At 32.4% G+C, this 18,320-nt stretch overlaps 1 protein-coding gene and 1 long non-coding RNA gene across 7 annotated transcripts in view; one reads left to right on the top strand and one right to left on the bottom strand.

Annotated features, from left to right (window-relative positions):
* Window positions 1-18,320, bottom strand: part of LOC127711763 (transportin-1-like) — a 63,548-nt gene that overhangs the window by 16,500 nt on the left and 28,728 nt on the right. For 2 of the 6 annotated variants that reach the window (XM_052217885.1, XM_052217919.1), the window contains exons 9-18: window positions 17,811-17,871; window positions 11,513-11,838; window positions 10,755-10,904; window positions 9,919-9,993; window positions 8,967-9,053; window positions 8,226-8,333; window positions 7,395-7,577; window positions 1,300-1,387; window positions 901-999; window positions 364-507 (exon numbers count right to left, since the gene is read on the bottom strand). In XM_052217885.1, the coding sequence (XP_052073845.1) occupies window positions 364-507; window positions 901-999; window positions 1,300-1,387; window positions 7,395-7,577; window positions 8,226-8,333; window positions 8,967-9,053; window positions 9,919-9,993; window positions 10,755-10,904; window positions 11,513-11,838; window positions 17,811-17,871 (1,321 nt within the window). The remainder of the gene's footprint in view (window positions 1-363; window positions 508-900; window positions 1,000-1,299; window positions 1,388-7,394; window positions 7,578-8,225; window positions 8,334-8,966; window positions 9,054-9,918; window positions 9,994-10,754; window positions 10,905-11,512; window positions 11,839-17,810; window positions 17,872-18,320) is intronic. The other 4 variants (XM_052217900.1, XM_052217927.1, XM_052217893.1 and 1 more) reach the window with 3 other exon arrangements.
* LOC127712942 (uncharacterized) overlaps window positions 1-18,320 on the top strand; it is a 52,897-nt gene that overhangs the window by 11,882 nt on the left and 22,695 nt on the right. The gene's annotated exons all lie outside the window — the stretch shown is intronic.

The following is an 18,320-nucleotide window of genomic DNA, read 5'->3' as shown; positions in this document are numbered from 1 at the left end:
GAACACAAGTTCCTTTAACAACAACTACAAAAGCTCAAACAAAATAATTTATTACGTAAATAAAATTAGACAATATATAAGGAAAAAAAATCCCATCTTTCAAGTTTCACATTAACTGTGCACTGTGTTTTTAAGCAGTTTTTTTTTTTTATGAAATTATGAACACAGGAAAAAATTACAAAAATGATCATGAGAATGCATGCATGAGGATCAATGTGAAGAAAATTTCCTAATTTTTCATGTCTAAATTTCAGCAATGCAGATACCAGAAATATTATTTAGGTAAAACTTAATTTAAGACTTTTTTTTATTTTTAATGATGTATAAAAAGTTTTAAATTACCATTTTTCGGAAGTTACGTACCTGTGTTTTCTAACAATGTCTTTGGTGTGTTAGGTCTGTTTATAATATCTACAAGTGGACTTATCACCATGGTAATATAGGGCTGCATGTCGTTTCCTGTTCCATTAATTAAATTATTATTATTATTATTAACGGTTGATATACCTGTAAAAAAAATTCCTACCATTACAAATGGCTATTTTAGCAACAACTTCATTGTTTTTTAATAAGTATTTCTTTATTAGTGAAATTCTTGAAACTTTCATTTTGAGTGTGTGAAAACAGCACTAATAGTGATCCTCTATATAAAACTGAATTTCTAATTTTTCATAAGGTGAACATAATCTTAACTTATCTAATACTTTTAATATGAAAACTGGTTTCATTGGCAATCATACCAAATCATCTTATTTCATGTTGTTACATATTTTTGCACTCTATCACATGATATTAAGTATGCAGTCCTCAGTCTTATTTACCATGACCTTACACTTGTAATAAACTAGTTCCTTTTTTGATAAGATACATCTTGTAATAAAATTTGTTTCAATGACATACCCATTTTAACTGAAATCTCTCCAATCGACCATGTAGCATTGTTACACACAGATATGAACTCAGGATTTAAATTTGCTGCAAGGATTGGCATGAATTCCCCTAAAAAAAGAATCGCATGCGTTAAACAGAAAGTTACTTTAATATTGATAATAAGATGTCTATTTGACACATGTAAATAAAGACAACAGAGGAGTGAAAATAAAACATAAGAAGCTAAATTAACAGCAAACTTTTGCATTTATTGTATGCATCAATTTCAATAAAATATGTCTGTACAGTTTTATCAAGATTTATATCAATCTTTACTTGGATATGTAATTTTTTATTTTTAAACATAAAAAGTTTATTCTGGAGATGACTTTATCTCCATCTTGATTCACCAATTGATTGTTGACTCACCAATACAAGGTCTAACATGCTGAAAGCAAGCCTTTGTCAAATCACCAAGCAAGGCAAATGAGCTCTGTCGTACTTCTGGCATAGGATCCTGTAATTAGGAATTTAATTTTCTATGAACAAATGTTTGTTTTTAATGCAGTTTCCATATAAAATTTAAGTTAACTTTTTCAGACAGTACGAATACCAATACAATCATTTATTACAATCATAAGGTATGAAAAGTCATCATCAAAAGTCAATGTAGATATTAAAAGATGGTAGAAAACATCCATCAGGTAATATTCCAACCATATAAAGTACAACTACGGTAATAGAGACATGTTCATGGCTTTATTTTTTGCACATAAAAATTGTTGATAAATGGATTTAATTGTTTTTTGCTTCACTTCCAGTTTCTAATTTCATTTCATTCATTTTCTACTTACCACCTGATACTTTACATATAGGATTTATCTCCCTTTGACTGTTCAGACTCGCAAAAAAAATTAAAGCGTATTGATGACTCTCATCTCAATCATATAATCATAGTCACCAAGACGCATGCGTCACCCTACCAAATCAGTTTTATTTTCTGCGCGAAAGAGTTCAGACGTTCTTGAACAACTTCTGTTGTTTCAAGATTTGATTTAAAACGTGGCAGAATGAGAAGTGAAGGCTCTGATATTGTAGCAGATGAAGAAAGCGCTTCTGTTATGTCAGAAACTTCCAACATGGCGGACGAAAAGAAACAAAACCGTAGCGGTAAGAAAAGGTCTTCAAAGAAAAAAGACGATGTTCATGACTTAGAAGGTCGTATGAATGCTAAGTTTGCTGAGCAAGAGCAACAATATTCATCTTTGAATGAAAAGTTAGGTCAACTAGTGAACATTTTGGCAGTTGAAAGGCATACAGAACCCGAAGCTGGGGGTTGCTAGGTCAGAAACTGTAACGGTCACAGACGAGGCATGTAGTGCAGCTCGCAGACCAATATTACCCCTGATATCTGCTGATGAGCAGCCAAATCACGGGAATTTAGATACTTTGTCAATTTGTGTGTCAGACAATGAAAGACAAAATAGTGGTTTTATGTTCAGTGAAAATGCATCTGAACATTCAGAATATGCATCTAGTATAGACAATAGATCATTACTGGATCTTGAAGGTGTAAAATCTACTGAAAGGTTTCAAAGGTATTTGGGTAACAAACCTGAGAATACAAGTACAGCTACTAGTACAACAGACTCTAATCAGAAAACTAGATGTAATGTTCTAGGAGAAAAGTTTGGAGAAGATGCTTATGCATATCGCTCCAAAGACAAGACTGGTATCATATTAGAACAGAATCAAATTGATATTTTGAAAGGGGCATGGAGGTCAGATACTTCTCAGAAGGTAACTTGTTTTCGAGACAGTTATAGACAAAGTTTTCCAGTAGACACTAGCTGTGAAAATTTTTTCAATGTGCCTACTTTTGACAATACCGTAGAGAGTTTGTTAGTCAAGAGATTTGGACCTAAAGCAGCTTTAGAGTTCCTTGTTTATTTAGGAAAGAGTTGAAGTCTTTAGAGAAAATTGCATATCAGGGACAATTAGCGGCAAGAATGGGTTTGATAACATCTTGCTATACACAACAGGCACTTGGTATTTTATTGGACAATTTACAGTCTGATACACCTAATTTAGATGGTGCTGTGCAAAATGTGAGAGACATTTTTGCGTTATCTACAAAAACATTCGATCAAATGTCTAGGACTGGTTCTTTTCACCATATGGTTAGGCGAAGAGCAACAATGTATGAGACAGGACTTAGTGATTTAAAAGATTATGCTAATACTGTGATGTCTTTACCTCTTACTTCTGAGGGAATATTTGGTTCTCAATTTGACGAGAAACTTAAGGAAAAGACAGAGAGAAATAAACAACTTGCTGAGTGTTTACCGAATTTAAAAAGGGTACCTAGCTCTCTTCCTATGAAGAGGAAAGTAACCAGTACCAATGAAACAAATGACAGTGGTTTTAAGAAAGGGAAATTTGACAATGAGTTCAAAATACCAAAGAAACCGGCAGCTGATTTCAAGTCAGGAGCTACATATACAGCAAAGCAGAACTCAACAAATAAACCTTGGGTAAGTTTTTCTTCTAATGCCAAAAATAAGTATTGTTCCTGACGCCAAGATTTTAGCGCTGCTTCCCCAGATACCGGTGGGGGGACGGTTGAGGTTTTTTGTAAGAGAATGGGAAAAAATAACAGACGACAAATGGATTTTAAAAATTCTAAAAGAAGGTCTCAAGTTGGAATTTCAGACAGAACCTCATTGGACAGGTATAAAGCAGACACAAGTCAATACACAGAGTCTTCCTATTATTTTATCAGAGGTAGACGCATTGTTAGAAAAGGGTGCAATAGAGACAGTACCTCAATCCGAAATAGGTCAAGGTTTTTACAGTACTCTTTTTCTAGTTCCCAAGAAAACGGGGGACTTGAGACCAGTAATCAACCTGAAACCCCTCAACCAGTATTTAGTGAAGCAGCACTTCAAAATGGACACTTTGACAAAAGTCCTAAATTTAGTAAAACCTCAAGATTGGGCTTTGTCTCTCGATCTGAAGGATGCATATTTACATGTACCCATTCACAAATCACATCGAAAATACCTACGCTTCTGTATACAGGGCAAAATGTATCAGTTTGTAGCACTATGTTTCGGCCCATCTCAAGCTCCAAGGGTGTTTACAAAGATTGTAACAGTAATAGCCGCTCATTTAAGAATTCAGAATGTAAGGCTAGCGACATATCTAGACGATTGGTTACTAGTAAATATGCAGAAATACAGTCTTGTATTAGATCGAGAGAAAACACTGAATCTTTTAAAAAGGTTAGGGTTCATTGTCAATCTAGAAAAATCATCATTGATCCCAGCTCAGTCAATAACATACATAGGAGCACTTTTCAATTTCAAAAAGGAAATTGTGTCACCAACTTCAGAGAGACTGACCAAATTAGAAATGTCAATTCAAAATTTAATGACAGGGCACAACACAGCAAGGGATTATCTGGTTCTATTGGGTTTAATAGCATCATGCATAGAAATGATCCCAAATGCTCGACTTTTTATGAGGCCTATCCAGTTACATTTACTACATTTCTGGAAACCCTCGTCAAAAGACCTACTATGTCAAATACCATTTACACTACACCTAAAAAGTCATTTGATATGGTGGTTAGACAGAGCCAACACAGCCAAGGGCAGATCACTTCACCAGTGGTCAGCCAATATAACAATAACCAAAGATGCTTCCAAAACAGGTTTTGGGGGTCACATGAGGGGTCAGATTTTTCAGGGCAAATGGACAGAAACCCAACAATCATTACACATCAATATTCTAGAGTTAGATGCAGTACATCGCACAGTACAACATTTTCTACCTCAGTTACAGGGACAAAATGTTCTGATCAAAAGCGACAATACGACAGTAGTTCAATATGTGAACAAACAAGGGGGCACCAGATCAATAGATCTATGCTACAAGACTTGGGACTTGTGGAAAATGGCAATCAAAAACAAAATAGTTCTAAGGGCAGCTCACATAGCAGGTCAAAAGAATATATTAGCGGATCAGTTGTCACGCAACAAAATATTCCCAACAGAATGGACACTGAACGATCAAGTGGTTCAAACAATTTTTCAATATGGGGGAATCCAATGATCGACTTGTTTGCATCGTGAGACAATCACAAAGCACCAGTGTTTTGTGTTTGGATTCCGCATTTCAAGGCCCTAGCAGTAGATGCATTGACAATTTCGTGGGAGAACATGTGGGCATATGCGTTTCCACCAATTTGCCTAATACCAAAAGTTCTGAAACACATGAGTCAGTACAAATGTCGGATAATACTAATTGCTCCACTGTGGCCAAGAAGACATTGGTACACAGAACTTCTACAAAAGTCAATAGCAAAACCAATAAACATTCCTTTACTAAAAAATCTTCTACATCAACCAAAAACACAAATTTATCATCCAAACCCAGAAGTGTTCAAGTTAACAGCATGGCTGTTATCAACCGAAATTTCAGAGATAAAGGCTTTTCACGAGACACTAGAAAGATACTCAGGGCATCCTGGAGATCTGGTACAAAACAAGATTACACAAGCAAATTCAAAAAGTTTAATTGCTGGTGTAGTGAGAGGTAAAAAGATCCCTATACAGCAAATCTAGCAGATTGTGCAGATTTTCTTACATCTTTGTATACATCAGGTTTACAATATCGCACTATTGCGGGATATAGGTCAATGCTTTCATCACTTTTATCACCTATTGACAATATACCCATTGGTCAACATCCTTATATTATTAGATTGCTAAAAGGGGTATTCAATTCAAGACCACCAAAAGTGAAATTAGTACCTGAATGGGATTTGCATAAAATTCTAGACATGTTACAAAAATCACCTTTTGAACCTTTACGTGAAGCTGAGATTAAATTTGTAACTTATAAAGTTATTTTTCTTACAGCAATCACGACGTTCAGGAGATGCTCAGACCTTCAAGCGTTAAGGATTGGAGAGGGCTTTGTCAATATTCAAAGTAGAGGTATTACTTTTTTAAGACCTGGATTGTCTAAACAGGACAGACAGAATCATTATGGTTCAAAAATTTTTGTACCATGTTTTAAAGACAATAAGAAATTGGATCCAAAGAGAGCAATTGCCATCTATTTAAAGAGAACTGAGAAAGTGAGAAAAGATGAAGGCAAATTGTTTTTATCCTTAGTGAAACCTTTTAAACCTGTTTCTTCACAGACCATTGCAAGATGGATTGTAAATACGATTAAAATGGCCTATGGAGATGATGATTTTAAAGTGAATGCACATTCCACTAGAGCGATTGGACCATCATGGGCTCTATTTAATGGAGCAAGCATGAAAAGTATTCTTGAATCGGCAGATTGGTCGACAGATACAACTTTTACTTTAGAAATGTGGATGTGAAAGTTTTAACTAAAAAGACAATTTAAAATTTATTGTTTCTGCTTGGATGCAGTAAAAAAAAAAAAAAAAAAAAAAAAATTTAAAAAAATAGAAAAAAAAGAACATTGTAAATATGTACAGTTGTAAATAGAAAATTGAACATCTACTGAGATAAGGAGAGAGAAGAAAAGATATGCAGAGCCATAGAAAAATTACCCAACCTCCAATGGAAGGTAAGGCTTTGTAATCTAATCCTATATGTAAAGTATCAGGTGGTAAGTAGAAAATGAATGAAATGAAATTCAAAATTTGAACATCAAGTTCAGATTTTATGAATGAATTTTCTACTTACCACCTGAGAAATTGCCCGCCCTACCTCCCCACTTAGTATATTTTTTCTATGGTTATTTGGTATAATGACCAGAAAATAAAACTGATTTGGTAGGGTGACGCATGCGTCTTGGTGACTATGATTATATGATTGAGATGAGAGTCATCAATACGCTTTAATTTTTTTTGCGAGTCTGAACAGTCAAAGGGAGATAAATCCTATATGTAAAGTATCAGGTGTTAAGTAGAAAATTCATTCATAAAATCTGAACTTGATGTTCAAATTTTGAATTTTCCATGTATGTTCAAGAGGAGAACAAATTAAACAATTCAACAAATAAATAGTTACTGCAAATATGAATAACAATACTCAATCCTAAAAATAATTTTAACAAAAAAGGCAATATATAATTCTGTTCTGCCTGATTTGGAAATGCAAACACTTAAAATATAAATTTCATATGTGATGAAAAAATCAAAGTTACAAGCTATCATTTCTGGGAGAGAACGCTAGGCTTATTTTGGTTTACAGCAAAGTTAAAGTGATTTCATATCTAAGCTGCTATGTTTTAACTTGGTTGAACACGCTTCAATTAAGACAAATTATTCAAAGGCCTTCCCCAATATCTCCAGAACATAGTTCACTATAGACCCACCAAGAATTTGAGGAAGTCCATGTCTAACTATTATTTGTTATTTTTTAAATTCCATCTGCTTGGAAATAAAGTGAAAACCACACAGAAGCTTTTGACTACTAAACCTTTTTCTTAAATCTTGTCACCAAAGTCATTTCATATTCTTTGAATCAACTCACTTGCATACACTGATACAGTAATTTCAAGATGTTACTATTAGCTACTAAGGAATCTATATGGTGTTCTAGTCCTTCAGCTAGTCCACTTAACAGGTCCAATGCCACTATCATAAAGTCTTTATCTGGAGGATCTACTTGGTCTGGTTGGGTTTGGTTAGCCTGCAAGACACCATAACTGTGGCGCTACAAACAAAATCCTCCAATCTATATACGCATAACCATCATTAGACCTTTCCTGCTTATAATGCACTTGAAAAGTTATCTCTGGTTTTTAACTTTCTCTTTCATATCAGAACATATGTTGATCTTTTAAAACTTTTTGATACCAGACAAATGTAAATGCTCATAGGACAATGTTAAAATTACATGATATACAATCCTCGTATTAATATGAAGAAAATATAAGGTAAAGCGTTAAATGTAAAGATCTTGATAGCTTTTTTTTCAGACAGTACGAATACAAACATGATTCATCCATCAGTCATTCTTGTCTCATTGACATTATCATCATAAAAATCACCAAGATCATTTTTTTCAATTTTTTTCTCTCTCAATTTCTGTTTGCATTTTGCAGTTTATTTCACTATCTTACGAATAATGCACCTCAATTACAAATGAATATAGTTCAATTCATATTAATTTTCAATGTTTACTTCATAGAAGTTTATCTTTTGTATTTTTGTATTACAACACTGATTATTAGCAATGGCATTCAATATTTATGCCAGTATAGTGCAGATTGCTTTTACTTCTATATTCAAACTTTATTATTTTCAATACTAATAAAAAAATATATTTTAATAAAGCTAGTAAGAATGAATGATGTCTTACAAAATTTTGGTTCAATGTCTGTTCTACAAGAGACACACATCTTCTGTAGACTGGTTCACAGTATGGCAGGAAACCAGACTGAAGAGCTGTAGCTACACTGGACAAACACTAAAACAGAAAACATATTATATACAGAGTAGCATTTGATCATTGGAATAAATGTAACAGTAACACAGATATGAACATCCCTCAAAACAGTTATACAATGTTTTAGATGATTATATATTTTATAAACCTTAAAAACATCTTTTAGACAAGCATTCTGAGGGTATTGCATATGCACAACAATGTCTCCTACTAGTTGTAATCTTTGCATACAATGAGTTTATACTTATATTTGACTAAGTCGTTAATAATGAAATTGAGAATTTCCACACATCATTGATTTGGTCAGAATATTTATTTAAAGATTTAGATTTTGTCAACAGCTGCAGGCCAACTAGATACCAAATTTCTAATCACTACATAGAAGCATTAAGGAAAAGTTGGGGAAAACTTACCAAAGACTGATGAACGGACCGAGTGCAAACCTTACTTTCTTCAATTTGCAGGAGGGCGGCAAATAAGCACTATATATAAGTGTTCCCTTAAAAAATCAAGCTATCTACTGAAATAGTTGATATATTCCTCTCTAAATGGATGAAAACTTTTACTTCAGGCTACTTTAAAATCAAGTTTACATTCACATGTAGTTGCTTTGAATATATCCATTTAAGAAAATCTATATATATATTTTCATACCTCTAACAAAGGAAACAAATCTTTGTCTTCATCCTTCAGGACATTCCATTTTTCTATGAGTGGTGGCATTAACATGTTGACATACTCCTGAAAGTTATGAGAATATACCATGAAAGTATGCACTCTGGTATTGTTGATATATAAAATGGCTTACTTTTTTCATGAATACTTTGTTTTCCATACAAAAAACTTGGATCATAAAGCATTATGCATTATGCATGGTTCATCCGATTTATGACTGGGTTTGAACTCTGAAGTATTTAATGATGTACACATTTTCATGGTTCAGCAATACAACAAAATTGATTTCGATCACTTTCAACATTTCAATAATATGAAGTTCAATTCCAATGTGCACTTTATCTACCACTAATAAAGAGCTGCGCCATGAGTGCACAATACGCCCGTCACTTTTTCAACGAATAAAGTTCCATAAGTCCTCAATGTCATATCAGAAATTCATAAAAAGTTTAAAGGAGCTTATTTTAATAGATATAAACCAGTCACCAAAGTTGCATGAAAACTGCTCAAGGTATTTTTGAGTTATTGTCAAAAAACTGGAAAATCCCTCCTTTTTAATGAATAAAATCCCATAACTCGTAAATGTAAAATCTAAAATTTATAAAAATTGAAAGGAAGCTTACGTCAATAAAAAAAACAATTCACCGAAGTTTCATGAAAATTGCTTTAAGAGTTTTGAGTTATTATCCGACATGTTGACGACATACGGACAACGGTATACCATAATACGTCCTGTAAACGGGCGTATAAAAATGTATATATTGAGTACTCCAACAGTTTTTGTTTTGAGTGAAAACAAATGGCAGACAGTTGATGTGAACAACTCCATATTGCATGAAAAGGTTTGAAACATGAACTACATCATTGTGCATTATATTGTATCTAAATAACAGGAACCTAAAACTAGACTATTGAAATTTATAATAATTACCGGTTTGTTAAGGTGATGGCCTACAGAGTCTGCCAGAGTTCCTATAGCATCATATAATATCAGTAAGTTCTTGTGCTGTAAAAATACGGAAATCATAGTTAGTGTCTCCATTCAAATAAATTAATAAGGAAGATAAATTCAGCATTTCAAAGCAAAATTTTTTTATTATCCTCTTTTGACGAGTTTAGGATGTTTTTCTTTATGCAAATGAAATCATTGTCTGCAAACTTTTTTTATATTGCTTAAATATAGGAACACATACTGTTTTGATTTTTTAAAGACTTTTGATATGAGAAGTAATCTGAAGAAAAAATGAGGTAAAGCGTTAAATGTACAGATCTTGACAGCTTTTTTCAGACAGTACGAATACAAACATGATTCATCCATCAGTCATTCTTGTCACATTGACATTATCATCATAAAAATCACCAAGATCTTTTTTTCTATATTTTCTCCCTCAAATATTTCTGTTTTGCCATTAATATCAATATGTAACCAATAACCTACCTCAACATCATATGAATGTAGCTCAATACATAGTCAGTTTCTATGTTTACTTTATAGAAGGTTATCTTTTTGTGGTATAACACTGAACGTTAGCAATGGCATTCAATACTTGTGCCCTAGTTGTACTCATGTAAAATATATTTTAATAAAATTAAGTGTAAGAATCAATGATGACTTATGCATTATCAAACTAAGACTTGTAAGTTAAGCATGGGACATGTTTTTACATAGTAGACAAAAGTAACCTCTTTCATTTTAATTCATGGTCTAATTTGCATTAATTATGAAAGTAATTAAATGGGTCAAATATTAAACAAAAAATAATTAACCTGATATTTGTTGAATGCAAACACCAAAGTTTCAAGTATGAAGCCTAAATAAGGAACCAGTTCTGTACAGGCCTCTTCCTCCAGGGTAGCGAATGCTGAACAAGCAGCTTCCTGTACTCTCTTGTTGGCATCCAATACTCTCTTCAACAACTGAAGAAAAAAGATATTTTGTATGTATAATTTGTTTGAATGTTTAAACTAGATTGAAGATATACCCTTCTCCTACCACAATAAATTTGTAAGTTAAGCAATATTTATTAGAATTCAGATGCATTATTACTCAATTGCAACAAGGTGACTTGAAATGTGAGCAAATAAGCTCACTAATGACACTCCTGTTATAAATATTCAGCAAACAGGAAGTTAATGAGTGGTGTATCTTAGAACACATCACACGCTAATGCTCACATATTTCAAGATGCTTTGTGCAAAAATGTGATGAACATTTCATGAAATGGACAACAGATGGACAGATGAAAACCAGTATACTGCCCCTCAACAGAAATTGTTTTTTCTTTTTCTTCAATCAATATATTATTTGTCCTTCTATTTAAAGACAAAATTTCAATACTGTTCCTCAAAAAGATATGAAATGTATTTGGCAGAAATGTTTCTTTTAAAAGTTTTTAACAGCTAGCTTTCTTTTCCAGAAGGTTACATTCCCCTGCTCTAGTTGCCTCTCAAATAATTAAAAGTTTTTCAAAGATCTTTCATCCTAAAATATAATGAGTATACAAAATTCAAGAAAAAAAACATACCTCTTCCATTAATGGTTTGAGATACTGCTCATGTGGTTGTCCTACAACCCAGTGAGCATATCTACTCAATGTCCAACATGTTATAGATCTAACTAGAGCTTTCTTATCACCTAGACAGCTGATCAGGTATGGTATCAACTCAGGAAGGTGTGGAATCATTCCAGTCATACAACCTTCTGCAATAGCTCCCAACACTAATATTCCTGATTCCTTGATTTCCCACGAATTATGAAACAATGTCTCTTTCAATATAGGTAATAACACTGGTAATATGTCATCACGAAAGACATTGGCTAACACATCCAGTGCAGCAGCAGAACACTTCCCTGTAAACAGATCATTTGTTCTCATAAACAGGCATCAATCAACAAATTATCTATTTTCATTTTTTCTATTCAAATATGATAATGATTTATCATTTTCCTGAAAACCAAAAATATAACAAAGGCATGAAAAAGCAGTGTCTCCATGCAACCTCAAAATATTAGGGGCACTATATCCTGGTCTTCACGGTGGTACAAAGGATACAGCCATCCATATGTTACAAGTTAAAATATAACTTTAACAACTTTTTTTGCACTTTAAAAACAAATAGAACTGTGAGCTCACTAATGGTACCCCCACTTTTAAGGATTTGGTAAACAGAAAGATGAAGAGCAATGGATATGAAAATGCACCACATGGTACTGCATGGTAACATGAAGCTTTGATAAAAAAAAAAAACAAAAAAAAAACACTTTTATTTGAAGTTTCCAAAAAAAATGTCAGAGATGAAAACTACATACCTAGCCATTGTGTGTTAGAATAAATAAGGATTGGGTTAATAGGAGGATGGTGAATGATGATTATGAATATGCATCACACAGTTAAGCATTTTCATATGAAGCCTTATAACAAATTTCATAACATTCATATATTTAGTTACCTGGAAAAATGTCATGAAAATAACAGCAAGTCAAGGAAGGGTGAATCTGAATACAGGTAAGCATCACTCAGTTCAGCATGCTCACAAAAAACCTGATACAAAAGTTCAGGAAAAACTGATTTGTAGTTCCAGGGGAAAATGTTTCAGACATTTCATTGGACTGATGGACATACAGGGGTAAAACAGTATACCTACCTCCTTCAGAGCGAGGGATATATTAATCTTGTAGAGCAAAAGTGATTTAACAGTGAGGTGACAATTATAAGATACCACTATTTGTCCTGTATACCAAAAATAGCTGATCAACAGAATTCAAGTTTTGACACATAGATCTAGCGGTAAAGTTTTACATTTACTATTTCCTATACAATAAGAGAGTGTCTGCTACCACAAAAATGTTTTAACACTTCAGATTGTGAAATTTTATTCCTACAGCTCCCAATAGCCAGTAATATCTTCTTTAAATTAACCTTGTATCTAAGTAAAAACATTGCTACTTACTTAAGTTCCAGTCGGATGCTGTAAATTCAGAAATTAATGTGAGCATTTATTATTGCGAATCACTGATTACCAGTAAAAAAGCCAGATTGCTAATTTTTTGTGAATGGAAAGTCATTACTGAAACTATGAAAAAGATTTTTCATTATTGGAAACCTGATACTGTCACATTGTTCGCATTAATAAAAACATTGGAATAATATCTGAATTTACAGTTATTAACCATTTATTAAAGGTAGCACAATACAAAAATAAACTGCTTCGCTGAGCGTAGCTGGATTCGCCTGCAGAGGTCCAACCCTGAACAGTTGGGGCAAGAATGGACACAATATTCAAGCTTGATACAGGTCTGAATTTGGATTGTAATTAAATATTCGACATATTATAGGTTCCTGAATAATTGTAGTCAAAGAACTTGAAATTGGTTATATAAATTGAATTTATATTCAATTAAAGATTTCTTGCTGTTGTGCAATACACTGTGCTGTTGCGCAATACTTAGTAAATCTGTTCTCAGACTATAAACAAATTAAGTTCAATTAATTCTCAATGTCATATTACAAATTTATGAAAATCAAAAGGGAGCTTACATCAATAGATATAACCAATTCACCAAAGTTTCATGAGAATTGCTGACAGCATTTTTGAGTTATTGACCGAAAACTGGAAAATCCCCCTTTTTTAATGAATAAAACCCCATAACTCAGAAATGTAAAATGCAAAATTTATAAAATTCTAAAGGGAGCTTACATCAAAAGATATAAACAATTCACCAAAGTTTCATAAGAACTGCTGAAAGCATTTTTGAGTTTTTGTCTGAAAACTGAAAAATCCCCCTTTTTTTATGAATAAAACCCTGTAACTCGGAAACGTAAAATCTAAAATTTATAAAAATCGAAAGGGAGCTCATGTCAATAGATATAAACAATTCACCACAATTTCTTGCAAGTTAGTGAAAGCATTCTTGAGTTATTGTCCGAAAACTGGAAAATCCCCCTTTTTTTAATGAATAAAACCCCTTAACTCGGAAACGTAAAATCTAAAATTTATAAAAAATGAAAGGAAGCTCACGTCAATAGATATAAACAATTCACCAAAGTTTTATGCAAATTGGTTAAAGCGTTTTTGAGTTAATGTCCGACATGTTGGCGACAGACGGACGGATGGACAGAGGTATACCATAATACGTAAACGGGCGTATAACAAGAGGCTGTCTGAGTGACAGGCAAACCGGATTTTCCTGCCTGAAAATGATATTTGCAAATCTGGACCCCCAAACAGGATCAAGTAAAAATTAATTTAGGACCCTTTGGACCTCAATGTGGACCCATTTGATAAAGGAGCCAAAAATCCAAAATCTCTAAATACATGGTTAAATTCAGCATTTCAAAGAACCCCATAAATTCAATTTTTATGGAAATCGAACAAAGTTTAATTCTGGACCTTGATTTGGACCAACTTGATAACTGGGCCCAAAAATCCAAAATTTTAGATTCAGCATTTCAAAGAACCCTATATATATATTCAATTTATTTTGAAATCAAACACAGTTTAATTTTGGATCCCGATTTGGACCAACTTGAAAACTGGGCCCAAAATCAGAAATCTAAATACATGTTTATTAATAGACAATATAAGCTTAGTTTTTAATGGAGTTCGCTTCATCAAAAAAAAATTTATATAGCATTCAGAAAATTATTTTATACAGAATAAACAAACCTACCACAAAATTCTTCAAACAATTAACCAAAGAAAAGAAAAAATAATCCAAAATATCATTTGTCATTAATACAATGTCTTTTAAAAATCTATAAAACTTATCTGTAATTATCTTCAAAATGTCTAATAATGAAGAGTAAATTTCACACTATATTTATACTATCCTACAGAGCTTATCATCAACAACACTTAGGAAACAGAAAATGTTCAAATAAATCTGTCACTCCAATTATAATTGTGTGATTGATATTTACCACTTAGTGTAATCAAACTTTATATATATAATTAATAGTTCCCAATATTTTTTCTTTCATTTGTCACAAACTAATATAGATCTGCAACTTATCTATCAATGTCAACAACTTTATCTACACAATGTAATGTAATGAAATATATCCTTTAATAAAAATAGATTATTATCTAATGAAAAATGATATTTGAAAATTTGGACCCCCAAACAGGATCAAGTAAAAATTAAACATTAACACACACAACAAAAATAAAATACCACATAACAACTGTGACGTCTACCTTCAAAACACACGACTTCAAAAAAAAATATAAAGAAATTTTTGACAACTCCTGACTAAACCAATTGAACAGATACAATCATTGATAGACTATCTATCAATATACTTATTAATTACACCATTTCTGTTCAAAGGGAAATAACTCAATCATATAATATGTATCACTTTTGGCTACTGAAAGGTCTACAACTCAACAACGAGAAAAGCTAAAATTGTGAAAATTGAACTTGACCTTCATTTAGTCACAGGAAACAACATATCTAAATTTGAAAAGATTTCGTCAAAGCGTTTTAATGTTAATGAAAGGACACCGTTTGGCAGCCGCCCGCCTGCCATACATCCCCAAATCAATAACAGATTTTTCCTTCTAAATTTCGGTTAACAACAACATTTTATTAAAATTTTATTTTCAGTTATTTTTGTTTAATCTTAATATTCCAAAACCACAGAAAAATAATGTGTTTCCATATCTTGCACTGTTAATGAGTTTTGTTTATTAGTTCTGTAAACAAATGCAATTGTATAACTCATACAAGATAAGAACATGTGGGCAGTGGTTAATCAATAGAATCATTTGATAACTTTATGACCACTGACCAGCTATTAAAATAAGTTATGAAAAAAAAGTGGATTAGGGTTTTCATAGAAAAAGAAGATAATGAATTCAAAATAAAAATACATTTATACATGAGCTGCCAGAAGGAGAAAAAAAACAAGAAAACCATTGGAGCTATCTATAGAAGGGATTAAAATATAAATGAAGAAGAACAAGCATTCTGAGAGTATTGCATGGCAATACATAGTCCCCTACCAGGAAAAAATTCATTTTACTGGAACACGCTAACTTGTTCTATAACTTGTCATGGTGTAAACAAAAAGTAAATATCATGTCAATATCTTCAAGCATGACTAAAAACAGTGTGGAAAACTGATTACATGAGTGAAAAAAACATTAGATATGATTAATAGTTCTCTAAAATTAGATATGATGTAATACAGTGTATATCTATTTTCAAATTATAATCAAATATAATTAATAGTTCCAAATAATTTTTCTTTCATTTGTCACAAACTAATATAGATATGTAACTTATCTATAAAATGTCAACAACTTTTATCTACACCATGTAATGTATTGAAATATATACATTAATAAAAAAAGATTATTATCTAATTAAAGGATTTCTCTTCATAATTTTTTTTTATATATATATAACATTCTGAAAATTAGTTTATACTAAATAACAAACAAACTTGCCAAAAAATTCTTCAAATAATTTATCAAAGAATGTCTTTTAAAAAATGACTTATCTCCCTTTGTACAGAAATAATGGTTTAACATAGTACTCTAACATTAGATATGGTCCAGAGTTATGGTCCATAACTCTGTACTTAATCATCAGACCAGAACAAAATTCGAACTTGATCTATAACTTGTCATGATAAAACTATATACCAAATATCAAATCAATATCTTCAAGAACGAAGAAAAAAAGTGTGGAAAGCTGATTTGCCGGAATGACGGACAGATGGACAGACTGACGGAGTGCAAACCTAAAGTCCCCTTCGACTTCGTCGGTAGGGGACTAATTAAACAAATATAATTGTACAACACTTAATGCTGCTGATCTTAATGATGTTAATTTTGCTTCTAATATCAGATTTTCTTGAGGAGAATGTTAAAATATGAATTCTTTTTTAAACAAAACACAAATTAAAAAAAAAAATTCAAACTACAAAAAACAAGAAAATTATAGTTTGTGTAAAACACCATATTTTCATTGCATACAATTATAAATCTAGAAATGTCCAATATGAATCCTCTAGACTGACCAACTTATCATTTTCTTTACACATGCATATAACTTACCTTATGGGAAAATGTTAAAAACAAAATACATTGTTAAATGTGTTTTGTGTACTGAATTAATCAAATCCAAATAGAAAAATGCAAAATGCAATATGAAAATTAAACTTCTGAGATCAGTAATAGTTGATGTTCATCCAGGTGGGCGGAGTTTTGACCATATCAGTAGCAACTGACTTAAAGCAAGGTCAATTGTGATACTTCTCCCACCAAGATCTGATTTTTGATGCACAGGGTGTGTGCATTTTCTTTATATATTTAGAATTGAGATGGAATGCTTTTTCACTGGTCATAACCTAATTGAATTATATTGAAGTTAATGGGGTAGGAAAGTCCTTATTCAATATTTAATGCGACCCATACATTTTAGTCATGAATATGGGAGGGTATTGGTATGTAAGGAAGTTTTATTCATGGACATGTTGTTGCTCCTTTTTTGTTACATGTCCATAGGTGCCCTAAAAATTTCAGCACATTGTTCTCTGACCTGTTATTTTCAATATAGTGTCTCAGATTTCCAATAACATTAAAAGAATAAATTTTAAACCCAACTTAATTTAGTGGTTTCTTATGAATAAAGTTGCAAACTTTATTGAAGGTTTATGAGTGAATGAAATACAATAGGGAAAATTTGAGACATCGTTTTGGAGGTCAAAATGTGTTGCTGTATGAAAGTAATTTCATTAGTTTACAGCTGTCTGATTGGTGGTGAAAAAATCTTTGTATTGTGCTATCTTAAGTGTAATTATTGGTACTTACTTAGGTTCCAGTCAGATAAACTGTCATCATCATCATATCCATCATCTGATAGTTCACCATCCTATCATACAAAAAATAAACAAACAAGAAATGATTGTAACAGGATGCTGTTACGAAGTCTCCCAAACGAAGCTCCCATAATTCGTAATTCCCAGGGTTGCCTGACATTGGGCAACGTCCAGTGAAAATTGGTTTGGTCCAGTAAAGTTATATGCATTAGTGATGCCTGGGGACTAACCTTGTATATCATTCAAATCATCTTGGCATGACAAACCAGAATATATATGGTTTAGGGGTGGGGATCTCGACCATTTACAAGATACTAGAACATTGGGGGTGGGGAGGAACCCCTGGGGACTGGCCCTATACGTCATTCAAATGTTCAGTACATGACGAACAGGAATATATATGGTTTAGGGGTGGGGATCTCAACCATTTACAAGATATTAGAACATTGGGGGTGGGGGGAACCCCTGGGGACTGACCGAATACGTCATTCAAATGTTCGAG

Source organism: Mytilus californianus, unplaced genomic scaffold (genome assembly GCF_021869535.1).
Source record: "Mytilus californianus isolate M0D057914Y unplaced genomic scaffold, xbMytCali1.0.p SCAF_1, whole genome shotgun sequence".
Taxonomy (NCBI): Eukaryota; Metazoa; Mollusca; class Bivalvia; order Mytilida; family Mytilidae; genus Mytilus; species Mytilus californianus.
The sequence above is the reverse complement of the archived record's forward strand: the minus strand, read 5'-3'. Positions and strand labels throughout refer to the sequence as shown.